At 50.4% G+C, this 15,264-nt stretch overlaps 9 protein-coding genes across 9 annotated transcripts; 2 read left to right on the forward strand and 7 right to left on the reverse strand.

The window, feature by feature from the left end:
- Positions 1 to 114: 114 nt before the first annotated feature.
- Positions 115 to 622, reverse strand: BO79DRAFT_218207 (uncharacterized protein; the record flags this gene model as incomplete). Its single annotated transcript, XM_025683406.1, has 2 exons — positions 115 to 494; positions 556 to 622. The coding sequence occupies 2 exons, from the start codon at positions 620 to 622 to the stop codon at positions 115 to 117; spliced, it is 447 nt and encodes a 148-aa protein (XP_025539201.1).
- A 1,614-nt stretch (positions 623 to 2,236) lies between these two features.
- Positions 2,237 to 2,904, reverse strand: BO79DRAFT_218208 (uncharacterized protein; the record flags this gene model as incomplete). The annotated part of the gene is made up of 2 exons (XM_025683407.1): positions 2,237 to 2,790; positions 2,841 to 2,904. 2 exons carry the CDS (start codon positions 2,902 to 2,904, stop codon positions 2,237 to 2,239), a joined length of 618 nt encoding a protein of 205 aa, XP_025539202.1.
- Positions 2,905 to 3,321: 417 nt separating this feature from the next.
- Positions 3,322 to 4,119, reverse strand: BO79DRAFT_173924 (uncharacterized protein). Its single transcript, XM_025679705.1, has one exon. The coding sequence runs from the start codon at positions 4,077 to 4,079 to the stop codon at positions 3,489 to 3,491; it is 591 nt and encodes a 196-aa protein (XP_025539203.1). The 5' UTR covers positions 4,080 to 4,119; the 3' UTR covers positions 3,322 to 3,488.
- Positions 4,120 to 4,817: 698 nt separating this feature from the next.
- BO79DRAFT_266521 (shikimate dehydrogenase family protein) lies at positions 4,818 to 5,749 on the reverse strand. The gene has a single exon (XM_025686978.1). It carries the CDS (start codon positions 5,731 to 5,733, stop codon positions 4,849 to 4,851), a length of 885 nt encoding a protein of 294 aa, XP_025539204.1. The 5' UTR covers positions 5,734 to 5,749; the 3' UTR covers positions 4,818 to 4,848.
- Positions 5,750 to 6,026: 277 nt separating this feature from the next.
- On the reverse strand, positions 6,027 to 6,923 carry BO79DRAFT_195666 (putative pathogenesis associated protein Pep2; the record flags this gene model as incomplete). Its single annotated transcript, XM_025681150.1, has 2 exons — positions 6,027 to 6,078; positions 6,229 to 6,923. 2 exons carry the CDS (start codon positions 6,921 to 6,923, stop codon positions 6,027 to 6,029), a joined length of 747 nt encoding a protein of 248 aa, XP_025539205.1.
- Positions 6,924 to 7,253: 330 nt separating this feature from the next.
- Positions 7,254 to 9,359, forward strand: BO79DRAFT_237980 (3-dehydroshikimate dehydratase; the record flags this gene model as incomplete). The annotated part of the gene is made up of 3 exons (XM_025684763.1): positions 7,254 to 8,023; positions 8,274 to 8,334; positions 8,433 to 9,359. 3 exons carry the CDS (start codon positions 7,254 to 7,256, stop codon positions 9,357 to 9,359), a joined length of 1,758 nt encoding a protein of 585 aa, XP_025539206.1.
- Positions 9,360 to 9,385: 26 nt separating this feature from the next.
- BO79DRAFT_148693 (C6 zinc finger domain protein) lies at positions 9,386 to 11,426 on the reverse strand (the record flags this gene model as incomplete). The annotated part of the gene is made up of 2 exons (XM_025678555.1): positions 9,386 to 9,482; positions 9,529 to 11,426. 2 exons carry the CDS (start codon positions 11,424 to 11,426, stop codon positions 9,386 to 9,388), a joined length of 1,995 nt encoding a protein of 664 aa, XP_025539207.1.
- A 181-nt stretch (positions 11,427 to 11,607) lies between these two features.
- Positions 11,608 to 14,044, forward strand: BO79DRAFT_266547 (putative pentafunctional AROM polypeptide). The gene is made up of 2 exons (XM_025686979.1): positions 11,608 to 13,702; positions 13,752 to 14,044. Exons 1-2 carry the CDS (start codon positions 11,654 to 11,656, stop codon positions 13,944 to 13,946), a joined length of 2,244 nt encoding a protein of 747 aa, XP_025539208.1. The 5' UTR covers positions 11,608 to 11,653; the 3' UTR covers positions 13,947 to 14,044.
- Positions 14,045 to 14,281: 237 nt separating this feature from the next.
- BO79DRAFT_287844 (uncharacterized protein) lies at positions 14,282 to 15,141 on the reverse strand (the record flags this gene model as incomplete). The annotated part of the gene is made up of 2 exons (XM_025688631.1): positions 14,282 to 14,681; positions 14,786 to 15,141. 2 exons carry the CDS (start codon positions 15,139 to 15,141, stop codon positions 14,282 to 14,284), a joined length of 756 nt encoding a protein of 251 aa, XP_025539209.1.
- Between the last annotated feature and the right edge of the window lie 123 nt (positions 15,142 to 15,264).

Genomic DNA, 15,264 nt, shown 5'->3' on the forward strand with positions numbered 1-15,264 from the left:
ACCAGCAACTGTATGTACAGCGCGGAACCTGGATTCGACTCGAGCTGGAGATCACAACCATTAGTTTGGAGCAATTCACATTAGGAGATGAGGCGCATACATACCAGTCAATGCTTACTGCTGAGACTTGCCCTGCTCCTTCTCCTTCTCCTCACCACCCTCCTTGCCCCAGTTCTTGCCCGTCTTGTGATCGGTAGTCTCGCCGAAGCTCTTGCTGAAGGATGCGGACTCGTTGTCCTGGACGCTCTTGTAGTCTTCCTCACCAGCGGAACCGCCCTCCTTGCCCCACTTCTTGCCAGCCTCCTTGGAGTACTCGTTGGACTTGACAGGGACAGGCTGGGGCTTGGGCTGAGGAGCGGGCTTGTGCCAGTGCTCCTGGGGCTCCTTAACAGCGACGGGGACTTCGACTGCCTCGACGGCAACGGCTTTGGGCTTCTCTCCCCAGCCACCACCACGCCTGTGGATGTCCCCGCTACCATGGACATTGTCGTTGCCTGATAAACATTAGTATTGGATAAATTGGGAAAACAGGAATAGATGGACGCTGTCACATACCAACAGCAGGAGCGGCGATGGTGAGGCCAGCAAGGGCAACGAGGGAGAGAATAGCGGAGGCCTTCATTTTTGAGTAGTTGGTTGTTTGAAGCGTGAGCTTGTTGGTTGAAGGTTTGTTTGTGAAGTGAGGAGCTGTGAGGAGAGAAGCTTGAATGATGCTGATGATGAGAAGACGTCGAGTTGGGGAGGATTCGAGGCCCTCTTTATACCTTTTCGCGAGGCCCTTCAAGTCTCTGGATACGTACCTAGAATAGCGACATGGCATATCCAGCCTGTCACCGAATATCACAGACACTGACACATCCACAACTCCGAACAATAGTTGTCGCCATATATGCGAATTAGTGTCAATAATTGGATTGCATGCGCCACGGCTGCAGGGTCCCGAACGGTCAACCCCGGATTCTGTCCGTTGGATCGGATATGTACTGTGTGGCGTTGATATGTCATTTCGGCCGGGTGTTTGGCTGCCTTTATTGGCAGAAGTGTTAGTATTTCTGGTTGGGATTCCATATTTAGGTTTACCGATCGAGATTCCGAAGCAAGGGATGAGACTGGCTCTCGCCGCCTTCTAACCAAACACCAGTTCGCGCAATCATAAGGGTATAGATTTTGTGGCTGAAACTGTGTCGTTTCTCCTGACGATCAATGACTCTGGCTCGGGAATAGAAAACTATAGAAATTTGTCACGTCAATATTTGCCACTATGACATGATTGTGAAGCAGAAGAGCTCTCAATGTGGTATATGCGCGTAGTGAGTAACATATCGTATTTTCGGTAGAGGCAACAAATATTATCCCGCAATATGTGCAAACTGCATTACAAGGAAAAGCATTTTCGTTGACCGAGTCTTGCTGAACAGAGATGCCCGACCTGATCTCTCAACCTTCACTTAACCAAGTAGGAATATAGAGAAACCCTTCTGCATGAGGCAAGTTCTACCAATTATTACGTGAAAGCCCGGAGGCGACTATGCAAGTGATCTCCAATATTTACGTTTCGGAAATGGTTGCCTGCAGATAGTGACCTGTAATACTACTTATGTGCAGAATGTGGCTAGCACTGTGTGACATACCAATGTAGTCCAGCAGAGTTGATCCAAAGAATGTAATGCACTTTATTGGAATGATTCGACTAAAGGCAACAATAATTGCAAATGTTTGAATCGTGTAAGTTGTCGGAATAACTAGCCACTTCACTCGATAGGACATGGTCCCGATATAGGTATTAAAACCACATGAAGATAGACCGGATATTTATGTAGAACCGATTGCAGGGGGATATTGACAACATTTGTTGTATAGGAAATCGGAAAATTTCAATATACTATCAATCTTCAATACAACGAACAGATGACAATGGCGCAGCACAGGGGACAAACAACAAACATTGCTTGGATGAAATGCAAATCGAACAAAAGATAAAAACATTAATTATTACTATCAATTATAATATATTTAACCGACCCGAGAGTAAGCCCATGATCTCTATGCTCCGAAATGTTACCCATATTCCCAGTATCCTAGTTCCCAATTCCCTTCCGATAGGCGATCCCGCAAGTTTTGCTCGTTAAGGCCGTCAGAGTAAATTCGAACTTTTGCTTCTGTTACCAAGGCATTAGTATAGATCACTATAGCGAAAGTAGTCTGCATGTACATACCAAGAATGGCTGCTGAGACATTACTGCTGCTTCGTAGTCTGACTTTCGTAGGACTCATGAGTGTCGTAAGAAACAGATTCATGCTGGTTGACCGGGACGTGATTCACGGGGTGTGCAGGTGGCTTGGGAGCCTCGGGCTTGTGAACTTTAGGCTGGTGGACTTCAGGTTTGTGAACTTCGGGCTTGAAGTCTACAGACTGGTGGATCACAGGCTTGGAGCTCTCAGACTGATAGCCCTTAGACTTGATATCATCCGTCTTGTATTCCTCGGACTGGTAGGCCTCAGACTTGTAGTCCTCCTTGGGAGCCTTGGGCTCTTGGTAGTCATGCTCGGGGACGTGAATCGTCGGGAATTCAGGCTCAGAATACTCAGGCGCGACGGGCTCTGAGGGAGAAGAGCCAGATCCTCGCGGGTAAAAGACCTCGGAGCGTCCAATCTTGTGATTATTGTCACTGAGCTGGTATTTTTGCTCTTCAGCGCTGAGGCGATTGTTTTGGTTTTGGTTTCGGTTGTTCTGGTTCTGGTTGTTATTGTTGTTGTTCTGAGGCTGGTTCTGCCCCTGAGGGTTGGCGTCTAGAAAATGTCAGTTTTTGCATAGCATGGTCAAGCTTGTGAAGACATACAACTCGTAGGTGCCGCGGCGGCCATAGTGGCGGCGAAAATGCAGAGAATGGCGGAAAGCTTCATGATGGCGGCGAGGGAGGGAATTGTCTGCGCTGCTTGGTCTTGAGCTGTTTGATGATGTTTTCTTGCAGTAGTGGTAGCAGAAAGGCTGGGGACACTGGTCCTTTTATTGCTCGCCGAGTCACTGCTGAGTGATGGTGGTTAGTCTAGCTATGATAGTGACACCTGAGATATGAGGAATAATCGACAAAGACAGTGTTCAATGTGTACTCAATTATTCATATCCTGTACTACTTTTGCCCACGATTTGTGAAACGTCAGAGTGAGATCTATGCTATGTTGGGGTAACGGCAGCTGTCAATTGACAGCTCGTCAAATGATCAACCGCTATTGGGCGTTATGATATCATTTGGGACAGCAACTACCTATTATGGCTCTGATCTTCAATAGTGTTCCTTCCAGAACGATTATTTATATAGACCGCTTCTCATCATCTCCCTTCTTCGTCCATCACTACTTCGTATCATCGATCCCGTTCCCCTGTCACACTGATAAGTCTATCCCTATTCAGTTCACCACCACACTAACCACCAAAATAGTATACCGAAGACCAACAGAACACCACACATTCAATCCAGCCGCAACTCCTACCGCAAAGATTTTCTCAAAAAGTCTGCCTCGTACATACCATCTCCCCCTTGAGGCAACTGATACGGATATCTCGGCTCCGTCTTCCACCTCACATACCCGAGTCTTTCATACCACAGCACCGCCGGAAACTCCGGTACCGCGTTCATTGATTCAAGGAATGCTCGTTTCTCCTCATTTTCAATGTAATCTTTGCTCAATGCATTGACAGTAACAGTCTGACATCGCGGGTCGTTCACCGCCATTTCCTCCACCAACTGCATTGCTCGACGACCAACACCACCAGCACGGTACTCTGGCAAAATAAAGAACGATTGAATAGTCAAGACAGAGTGATCGGCCTGCGCAAGTCCCGGATCAGGCGGGGATGCGTATGCATCGAGCGAGATGTGACCCGCACGAATGGGTTCGTCACCACTCTTGCCAGGAAGGATGATCCAGAAGAATGTTTTCAAGTCTGCGTCTTGTTTCTCACGCCAGGCGAGGATGCTCTCGTCGCTGTAGTCCCAGCCGCAAATGTGGCGTTGGTGTTGGAGGGTGGCATATTCCGAGGGGTTGTAGAGGTTGATTGGGGATAATGTGCAGATCATTATGTATGCTTTTGCACCGATGTTAGGTACGTATAAGGTGGGATGATGGTAGTTAGCATGGGCATGTAACGGCTTTTGTATCGAAGGGTCTTTTATAGGGTGTTGTACTAGTGAGCCACGCTAGTCTACCCGATAGTTCGGGTGCATCTGATTGGAAGATGAGGTGATATTCGGCCGGCTATGCGGGGAACCGAAGACCACGAGGTTCAATCCCTCGAGAAGCGTCAGAATAAGCTGACGATGGTATCACATGCTCCTAAGATGGAGGCTGATGTTGCATTTTACCGTCCTACGTGATGCAAGTCTGTGGCTTCTTGGCCGACCAACAAAGGAGATTTACAAGAACTCTAACAGAGAGCAGATCTCATGAGCAACAATCTTCTGAAGAATCTCTACTTACGGAACATAGAAAATGGAGAGCGTCAATTGTTCGAAAAGGTGCCAGGATAGGCCTTGTGGCAGCGCAGGAACGACATGGCTGAGTGCCACGGACACTAGCGACGGTCTGGAGAACATGCATGCGCCAGCAGCTCTGCCCAACCTGCTAATGGCTGGTTTGAAACCCAGTGGAGAACTGTCACCAGGAGGGCGTCCAGTTAGCGTGGTGCCCTCCTGTAAGTAATCCTTGCCCTGACGCCCGCCAGCCATGACACTGACGAGGAGCGAAGAGCATGAAAATACAGGAAAAAATATCTCTTAACCATCGTTCGAAGATAATATAATCTCATGCTAACGAATCTCACCACAACTCAATTACGCTAAAACCTGATCAAACCTTCGACTTCAATCCATTTTCCCCAATTGCCTCCCTCATCACCCCCTCCGGGGCATCCAACCCCGTCCACAACCGATATTGCTCAAAGCCCTGCCTCAACAACACCTCCAATCCATCGCGGACCACCAACCCACGCCTCTCCGCAACCTTCATCAAGGGAGTAACTTTCGGCTTATACGCCATCTCCACACACAACCCCGTCTTAGATCCCTGAAACAGCCCTTCAAAGTCCTCATTTTTAACATCCCCAGGAATAGTCCCAATGACCACATCCACAGGTCCAACGCCATCCACATCCCCAACAGCCCTCATATCAATCCTATTCCCAGTACCCTTGAGAGTATCAAAGTCCTCAACAATACCCTCTGCCTTCCCGACAGTCCGATTCCAAATAATAATCGTCGAGAACTCAGCCTGTAAGAGCGCATACACGGCTGCTCTTGCGGCACCCCCTGCCCCAATGACGAGGCCTACTCTGCCGGTCCCTTTACCGGAATGTACGCCTTGCTGAGATAAGTAGTCGGTGATGAGGGTGTAGAGGCCGGACCAATCTGTGTTGTCGCCTTTTACTTGAACTGCTCCGTTCCCGTTCGGGGATCGGGTAGTAAGTAGGGTGTTGATGGCTCCAATGGCACGCGCTGAACTGCTCACTTCAGTGCAGTGTTCGAAGGCGGTGAGTTTATGGGGCATGGTGATGCTGGCACCGCCAAAGGAGGGTGAGGTGATGAGCTGAGATACTTCTGATAAGGAAGCGCATTCTGCGATGGTGTAGGTGTATGGGAGGTGGTGGTGGGTGAAGGCGGCGTTGTGTATTGTCGGGGATAAGGAGGCGCGGATGTTGGGGCCGCCGAAGATGTGGAAGACAAGAGGCTGCGTCATTTTCAGTGTATGGACGAGACAAATTTAGATACGAATAATGAGACTGAACTTGATTACGGTACCGTAAGTGGTTTCGATGGTTGATATAGGGCTCGGTGGTGGAGTGGTGGTGGAGTGTCGGGTATGATCATAGCCTAGGGTATGTGTTTATCATCGGGAGGGAGCCGAAGTATGGGGGTTGTTGGATGGGTGTATGTTTATCCTGGAGAAGAAGCTAGTGGAAATTGACACGGCTACGGATTCATAGAATGTCTATATGTGGGTTTGAATTCTACTCTGAGATGGCATTGCTCTTAAGAGGATTGTTGGGCATCTCGCCTTCCTACTCCAGTACAGTGTATATAACTCTTAACCTACGCGATAGTCCTTAAACGTTATGAACAAGTAATATCTATTCAAGACAACACATACACCAGCATACATACTACCAGTAATCTACATCAAGCCCACTCCACATTCCCCCCCTCAACCCACTCCTTCGCCTGCCAATACAACAAATCATGCTTCTCACCGTTAACACTCCCCGTTGCCTTCTCCCTCCTATGTCCCGGCAAATCCCTAAGAACCTTAATTCCCATCGTCTCCTCCTGCAAATACGCCAAGTGGCGATACCCCACCGGATACTCCTTCAACCTCTCATGATCAATCACGGGCACGCGATCCGGCGTCACAAGCACCAATTTATCCTTCTCATACCAATGCCTCACGAACCTCGCCCTCCACTGACCCTTCAACTCCGCATACTCAGAACCAACCTTCTCCCAGAAGAAAATAAACCGACAATCACTCTCCGCATCCACCTCACACGTTCCCCCACTTACACACTCCACCTCACTGAACCGCTGCGTAATAGTGGCTTTCATCTTCGTCACGGCGCGCGTTCCTTCAAGATTGATATCTGTAGTGCTGCCGTGCACGCGATGCATGATGAATGCACCCTTGTCCATCCCCGCCTGCGAGGCGCTGATAAACGCATCGTGGTGCGTGAGGCCCGTCCAAGTCGTGTACACGTGCGCTTCTGGATGGAAGATTGACCGGAAGTTCTCCCATTCGCAGGCGTCGCGGTAGCACGGCCAGCCTTCGGCGAGTTCGCGTAGAAGGTATCGTTCTATTGCCAGGTGATGGGGGCCGTTGTTCCGGATGGCGTGCTGGGGGCGGGAGTTGGGGGGGAGGGTGTGGAGGTCGGGCATTTTGATGATGATTGATTTGTTTTACTTTGCGTGTTCTGAGTTGATTGGGTGGGTAATAGATATATATGGAGAGAAAAGGGATGGTGATTGTACGGATGTAGATGGTAGGGGTTAGTTCACTTTATACTATACTCATACTAGGTCAGTAGGGCAGGGATACCCCGCGGGGAAGAGCCGGGGAGAAGATGGGCTCGGCAAAAGGATATCCGTGCCGGGTAGGATCATAGCCGATGGGACCTTCTGTCTACTATATTATCTGCAGTCAGTCATATACTCTACAGACAAATTTTTAGAATATCGAAATTAGAATCAGATATCACGAAAAGCACCATGTCCGCCACCACCACTTCCGACCCCCGGCGCTACGCCTACCTTGTCGGCATCGGGGTAACCCACTCCATCGCGCCCCCGATGCACAACTACTCCTTCAACAGCATGGGCTACCCATGGACCTTCATCGCGCAAGAATGCCCGACCGTTGAAGATGCCATGACACTCTTCCGTCAGCCCACCTTCGCCGGCGGGGTGGTAACCATGCCCTATAAGCGCACCATCATGGAGCATCTCGACGGGCTAGATGAGTACGCCGTGCGCCTCCAAGCGTGCAATAATGTCTATCGCGCAGAAGATGGCTCATTGCGCGGGACGAATACAGACTGGCGTGGGATCAAGGGGTGCTTGCTATCAGCTGATCCCGAGGAGAAAGGGAGGGGTAAGGCCGCGGTTATTGTGGGTGCTGGGGGAGCGTGTCGCGCGGCGGTGTATGCGCTGTATGCGGAATTGGGATGTACGCCTATTTATGTGGTGAATCGGGATGAGGAAGAGGTTAGGGTGTTGAGGGAGGATACGGAGAAGGAGTATGGGGAGGGGTTGAAGATGGTTCATGTTGAGAAGATGGAGCAGGTTGCGGGTTTGTTGGAGAAGGCGGCGCCAGGGTATATCGTTGGGACGGTTCCTGATGCGGAGCCGGTGACAGCGGAGGAGAAGGAAGTGCATCGCATTGTGGAGGCGTTTTTGGATGCTCCTACTAAGGGGGTGTTGCTGGATATGTGCTTCAAGCCGAGACAGACGAGGTTTCTGAAGATGGCGCGACAGCGTGGGTGGGCTACGGTGGAGGGGACGGAGGTGATTGGACATCAGATGCCAGAGCAGTATCGGCTCTGGTGCGGGGAAGAAGAGAGACAGAAGTTGTCGCTGGATGGAGCGTGGTATGTGCTGCGGAAGGCTGCAGAGGAGAGTCCGGGTATTAACTTCTAGAGGATAAGAGTAGAGTTGGTGGATTGCAGGGACAGGGATCGGATGAGGGCATTGCCGATGACCTCAGTGTGGGCCGGGCCTGACGTATGATAGAAAGCATATAAATGCACACCCAAGGTTCATGCTACGCTTTGAATATCACATACATTGTATTGTCAGTTCTTTCAATTCATCATGCCCTGCAAACCTGCCATCGCTTCCATGTCCGTGGGCCGTGCCTGGGTCCATTCTCTCCCCGAGAAGCTCTCCCAGATCGCCCAGGCCGGCTTCCAAGGAGTGGAGATTTTCTACGAAGACCTGGAATACCTTGCCAAAGAAAAGGGAGAACCGACAGAAGAGAATCTCCTAGCTGCCGCCCGAGAAACCAAGGGCATTTGTAACCATTACGGCCTGGAAGTGATTGGCTTACAGCCGTTCATGTTTTATGAGGGCCTGCTGGATCGAGATGTCCACCAACAGAAAATCGCCAAACTTCACACCTGGTTCAAGATTATCAAGATCCTCGGCACCGATATCATCCAAATCCCGTCAAATTTTCAGCCCGATGGCATCTCAGGAGACCTTGATCTTATCATCTCCGACATGATCGAGGTGGCCGATCTGGGCCTGAAGCAAGAGCCGCCAGTTCGCTTTGCATACGAGAGTCTCGCCTGGGGTACCTATGTCTCAACATGGGACACTATGTGGGAAATCATCCAACGGGTGGATCGCCCCAATTTTGGTTGTTGTCTGGATACCTTCAACATCGCCGGTCGGGTATGGGCTGATCCCGCCAGTCCTTCGGGAAAGGTCCCTGACGCAGATGCTGTGCTGGCCCAGTCGTTAGATCGTCTGGTCAAGACCATCGACGTAAAAAAGGTCTTTTATGTTCAGGTTGTCGATGCAGAAAAGATGGAGCAGCCGTTGGTCCCAGGCCACCCATTCCACGTCGATGGCCAGCCGGCCCGCATGAACTGGAGCCGCAACGCGAGATTGTTCCTCTATGAACAGGACAAAGGTGGATATCTCCCGGTATTTGAGGTGGCTCGGGTTATTCTGAAGGAGCTTGGATTCGAAGGATGGGTATCGATGGAGTTGTTCTCCAGAACCATGGCGGATCCGGATCCGACCGTGCCGCAAAGTCATTCTCAGCGAGGCATCCAGGCCTGGCAAAAGTTGGCCAAGGAGTTAGATCTATAATTACGATCATGATGGATAAGTTGACATCAGCCATTGTCTGGGACATGTTGCAGCTGAGCAAGGAAGTCTGTATCTAGATTTCCTGCATAGAACCCCAAGTTCTCGGCAAATGTGGGCTCGTTTCTGTAATGATTAGTACGAATTAACAAGAGCCGGAATACCGACATACCTGGTTTGCGGAATTGAAGCCACCATTTCCTCAAAGAGAGCATCAAAGTCTTCAGGCTCCTGAGCCTGTCTTTCATTTCCAGCAACCATGACACCAGAAGTAGTGGGCAAGCCGGGCATGGCCATTACTTGGTCTGTTACCACCGTGTTCCCATGGGCAAGATCAAATCCACCGTAGAGAGTGCCTCCAGGCGCCAAAGGCCTCTGGGAATCGTGTCGTGGCACTGGCATGTAAGGCCACTCAAGATGATTCCCGACGGGCAACCATGTAAAACGTAGCGCCTCACTTGGAGTGCCACCCTCACTACTTCGCTTGAGCTTCTGCATATGATTGATCAGTCGACTGCTCAGCTGCTCCATTCCCGGCCCTAACATGCTAGGAGCACTCTGTAGACACCGGTAGGCCTGAAAGGAAAAGCAGCGAAGCAGCGGAGATGAGCCCGACATCCCAGTGACTTCTGTATACGCATCTAGTATCTCAAGAGTAAAGCGCAAGCTAGTCAAGGCCAACGGCTTGATGGCCGGATCGAACGTCTTGTGCTTCAGCGCGAGAGAAAATACCACGAAGGCTGTGGTTAGATGTAGCGTAAGAAGAGGAGGGCTTGCAAACTCAAGACCACGATAAGGCCGCCTGGCCGTCACAAGGTCTTGCAAGTTCCGTAGCTCAACGATGAGCTCCTGGATAGGGAGGGTCCCAGATGGATAGTAGAGTATCTGAGTAAGAAATCGCATCAGTTCGTGGATAAGATTGAGACTGCTTAGAGCTCGCAAGGGGCCTTTTGTGACTACACTGCCTCCCGAAGCCTGGTCCGGTCGCATCATAGACCACAGCTCCCATTCGTCCACATCATCCTCGCTCACTAAGGCACACTGTCGCAAATCATCAAGCGAGGCACAGGGAGCTTTCTCCAGGATTGCCGAGGTAAGATTGTCGATCAAGATGCATCCATGCCGGATGTGTATGTAGCGAGCGCACCTGACAGATTCCGGAAGCATCTCGAGCATCCTTGTGGCTTCACCAACCAGTACCCACGCCAGACGCAGATGGCCCACCCCCAGGTAAAGGAGGGTGACGATCAACAGAGATTGAAGATGGCCAAGCTGCAGCCGGTCAATGTCCCTCAGGACTTGCAATCGGATAGATTGAGCAATTTGCGTTGGCTCGACTTGGCTGCCCCGACCCAGTGTATCATGCATTGCTGATGAATACGCGACAATGGCCCATAACACTAGACGACAGGCAGCGTCTCGAGCCGACCATGACGTATCTGGAGGGGCGTGCAGGACGCGGAGGACGTCCCGACGCTCGACGATAGGAAGCCAGCTGTGGATATGTGTAAAATAGAACTGCAGCAGCTGATCGGCATTACTCGGGATGGGTTCTGTGAGGTATTCCACTGAGACAGCCTCAGATATCCCGTGCCTGCCAGGGGTTCTTTCCTGGGCAATGCCCTCTCTTTCCTCTCCTCCCCCTTCATCAATGTCGCATCCTGGTGATGCAGTTTCTGTAACATCATCAAGCTCGCTACTCGACTCATCCTGTGAGTCTGGATTCAGCACTCGATACACGTACCTGGCCAGCCTGGACTGTCGCCCACGCTCTGCCAATTCACTCGCCGGTAGCTGCGCCTTGCACTGAGGGTCGCGCAGGAAGCGTCGCAAGACATCCTCATTGCGAGGGAATCGCTCGAGGAAAAGCCCCAAAGTCACCTCTAAGCTGCGAACATATCCCGACTGCAATCCCCGGTGCCGACTGATGTTCTCATACGTGCAGGTCCTGCCAGCCGAGTGGCAGATGGCGCAGACTGGCTGGTCTCCGTCGCATTTGGATTTGCGACGCCGACACTGATCACAGGCGCGAGCGATGCGCTGGCGCTTCGATGGCCTAGATTCAGGCATATCATATGCCGTTATTAGCGGCTACTGAATTTATCCGAAGATTTCTCCCTTTTCAAGATGCATCTTCTGGTGATGCAGTTGAGTTTCAGTCGAGATCATGTGATCGGCAAGGAATTTACGCGGTCTCACTTTGACTGTCCAGTTCGTCCGCTCACTTTGCCACAGCCGAAGTAGCCAGCAATGACTCGAGATGCTGGAATTTGAGCATTTCCATCATAGCAGGCTCAATGTCTAGTCTCAGCTCCCCTTTGACACCATGCGACCGCCTTGTATCTATCCCTTGCCGGCGGTACAGTGCGGACGCCACCCTGCTACTCGTGGGATTCGTCGGCGCCGGAAAGAAAACCCTAGGCATCATTGCATCGGTCGCGCTGCGTCGCAGGTTCATTGATTTTGATGCTGTATTTCGCCAGGAGGTGCACCTATCTCCTCAGGAGTACATTGCGCACAACGGTCCTGCGCGATACCGGGAGCTGGAGCTAAAATTGACTCGCTCGTTGCTAGAGAGATGCTCTACAGGATGTGTAATAACCATCACTGGTGTGGGATGGTCAGCGAATCGCCAACAGCAGGTGCTTCTGAAGGAATTTGCACAGAATCATCCTGTGGTGTATGTCAGACGCGACCGGGTGGATCTTCAGCAGTTCATCATGACCACCAGCCCTGACAAGTTCAACCGTATCTTTGAAGCAGGCAATGAGTTTTTCCAGTCATGCTCCAGCTTTGACTTCTTCAATCACACACAAGAGAAGGTGACTGACTATGCTGGTCGCCCACTCCCAGCGTATATCAAACTCAAGGAGGCTGAGAGAGTGTTCCTGAGGTTTTTACATCAGGTCTTCGGGCGCGCTTTTCATGTGCTCTATTCCTCGGACCCGTTTTCACCATCTCATACATATGCGCTGCAGGTGCCGTTGACCTGGTTGGAAGGTGATCCGGACTTGGGACTTCTGGAGAGTGGTACTGACGCGGTTAATCTTGTGATTGACGGGGGTGCAGCTGATTTTGATGATGGTCGATTTATGGAAAGGATTGCCAAGCATATGGCGACAATCCGGAAACATACCCGGGTTCCAATCTCCATTGAGGTACCTCGGCAGTCAAATTCTAGAAGCTGCGAGCTCTTAGAGATGCTTTTTCGCCTGGCGCCCGATGTTGTGGCGTGTCCTGTCGACAGCCCCGACCTTAGCCGATTAAAGCTGGCCAAAGGTCACACAAAGATCATTGCCACCTATCAGTCAACATCTATGACGGGAAACCAGAGCATCTTTCCTGAAGTTCGCTCTCTCCTGGAGAAGACAGATGAGCTTGGATTTGACGCTTTTCGCATTACTTCTGAGCCCAACTTCCCTGGCGATCTCACCAACTTGAATTTACAACAACGGCTGGGTGAGATAACCGACATCCCCATAACCGCATACCATACTGGGCCACTCGGCCGAGCATCTATATGTTTAAATCCTATTCTGTCACCAGTGATACTCCCATCTTTACCAGAAGGTGACATAGGAGTCACACTCGCATCAGCCCAACAAGCACTTAGCTCATGCTACCTACTCACAAAACAAACATTCACCGTTTTTGGCCAAAGAGTCCAAAACAGTCTATCACCAGCAATGCACAACGCAGCCTACACTGCCTGCGGCTTACCACACACTTACGACATATTATGCAGCGATCGATTCTCCAATATCCACAAGCTCCTAAACAGCACTGAACACGGCGGAGTGGCTGTAACACTACCCTACAAAACGGACGTCCTCACCCTACTGGATGAAGTCAGTCCAGATGCCCAGGACATTCACGCCGTAAACACAGTCGTCATTCAGCGGTCCAACAATCCCTCTTCCAAAATTCTTAAAGGATACAATACAGATTACCTCGGGATCCGCGACTGCATTAACAAGCATCTCTCCCCTGCTAATGCCATTCGACATGGCACAACTGCATTGATAATAGGCGCAGGTGGTATGGCCCGCGCCGCTATCTACGCATGCTACCAGATCGGCGTTCGTCAGATGTGCATCTATAATCGGACTACATCCAATGCGCAGAAACTAGCCGAGTACTATACTCGGTGGGCTGAGAAGAAGGATACCCGTTTGCAGATCGAGGTTTTAAGATCAGGCAATGACTCCTGGCCGGCGGGGTTCCGTCAACCGACGATTATCGTGGCGTGTTTGCCTGCGCCAGCCGGGGGACAGTTGAAGGCTCCTGTTACAATGGAGATACCGAAGCAGTGGTTGCGGAGTACGACTGGAGGTGTTTTTATTGATGTATGTGTGTGATATACCCGGAATATTTGAAGAAGTGCTAACTGGATAGGTCGCGTATGGAATGCCACAAACGAAGCTGAGAATGGCTATGAATGAACGGTCGAGTATGGGCTGGGTCGTGGTTGATGGGCTGGTGGTGTTGTTGGAGCAGGGCATTGCGCAATATGAGCTGTTTACGGGGAGACCAGCGCCGGTGCATATTATGAGGGGGGTGTTGAGGGAATATACTAATGCTGTTACTTAGCAGGTAATGTGTGTATCTTGCTTGTGTATATTGTTCCTGTTACTTTTAGCGACACCCTAGTTGATTTCAATGCGCTTAAATCAATACTTGACATTACGACTGCCACCGACAATTATTCAGTGATAGTAATATCTGACATCACTATCACCATCAGATTAAGACATTTCCGCCATATACGATCTCTTTACGACCTCCCAACACGAAGACTAAGGTTAAGAATCTTAATCCAATCATATACCCAATTCATTCCATTCATTCATACTTTCATCCATAAAATACCCTTACATACACACACCCCCTCACCTCATCCCACATACATTTCAAGAGTAACAAGGTTACAACAACCCAATAACAATATCACCATACAACTGCGCATCCAAATCCAACTTCACCTTAGCCCGCAAGTTCAAGTGAATGCTGATCTTTAGGTTGGATTTCTCATCCTGGTTAGCCGTCACGCCGGGGGCCTTCATGCCTTCGTTGGGGAGGATGGCGCTGGCGGCACTGGTGGCTTCTTCTTCGGGGCGGTTGTTGCGGCGGTTGCCGCCTGGGGTGTTGCTGGTGGGGAGGGGTGTGTTAGTAGGGATTAAGGTGGGAGACGCAGGCTTGGGGATTGAGGTGGGTGTAGATGCTGCTGCAGGAGCAGATGGAGTTCGGGGAGTAGGGGATGGGGGCTTGGAGGGTGGTTTTGGGGTAGTTGTGGATGAGGGATTGGTAGTGGGAGTGGAAGTAGGGCTGGAGAATTGAGGATGTTACTACGTAGGTATGCTGGGATGTTGATGAATGAGGGTAGATTGGGATGGGGGAGGTAATGGGAAGGGTGAAGGAGGGAGACGTACCCTGGGGAGGAAGAGTCGGCCATTGTGTCTTCAGTGGTTGGAATTGAAGGAGGTTGGTAAATGGATTTGACTGCTTCTTGTTCTTGTTCTTGTTCTTGTTCTTGTTCTTGTTCTTGTTCTTGTTCTTGTTCTTGTTCTTGTTCTTTGTCTTTCTCCTTGACGGTGGTAGAGAAGTGAGGAAGAGGACGAGGATGAGGATGAGAATTCCAAAACGAATCCGCGAGGGAAAAGTGCGAGTAGAAGTATGTCGAGGACAGCGACTCAGACTCGGACTCCGAATACCTAGACGAAGACGAAGAATAGGAAGAAGAATAGGCCGAAGAAGAAGAAGAAGAAGAAGAAGAAAAAGAATCCATGTAAATAGCAGACACAACTAAAGCCCTCGATTCCGCCTAAACTACTTTATAAATCACCCCATTTGCAAAGCTAAATTAACTTCCTCCATCTGCAAGTCTAGCGATTAGTTCCGACCGAGTTGC

Source organism: Aspergillus costaricaensis, assembly GCF_003184835.1.
Source record: "Aspergillus costaricaensis CBS 115574 unplaced genomic scaffold BO79scaffold_17, whole genome shotgun sequence".
NCBI classification, from domain to species: Eukaryota; Fungi; Ascomycota; class Eurotiomycetes; order Eurotiales; family Aspergillaceae; genus Aspergillus; species Aspergillus costaricensis.

What these genes read in the sequence shown, in the direction of transcription:
- BO79DRAFT_173924 (XM_025679705.1), bottom strand. Translation starts at nt 4,079, where the DNA reads ATGATCTGCACATTATCCCCAATCAACCTCTACAACCCCTCGGAATAT.
- BO79DRAFT_266521 (XM_025686978.1), bottom strand. Translation starts at nt 5,733, where the DNA reads ATGACGCAGCCTCTTGTCTTCCACATCTTCGGCGGCCCCAACATCCGC.
- BO79DRAFT_266547 (XM_025686979.1), top strand. Translation starts at nt 11,654, where the DNA reads ATGTCTAGTCTCAGCTCCCCTTTGACACCATGCGACCGCCTTGTATCT. An exon ending in CTGGAGGTGTTTTTATTGAT is followed by an intron (nt 13,703 to 13,751) that starts GTATGTGTGTGA and finishes CTAACTGGATAG; the next exon opens with GTCGCGTATGGAATGCCACA.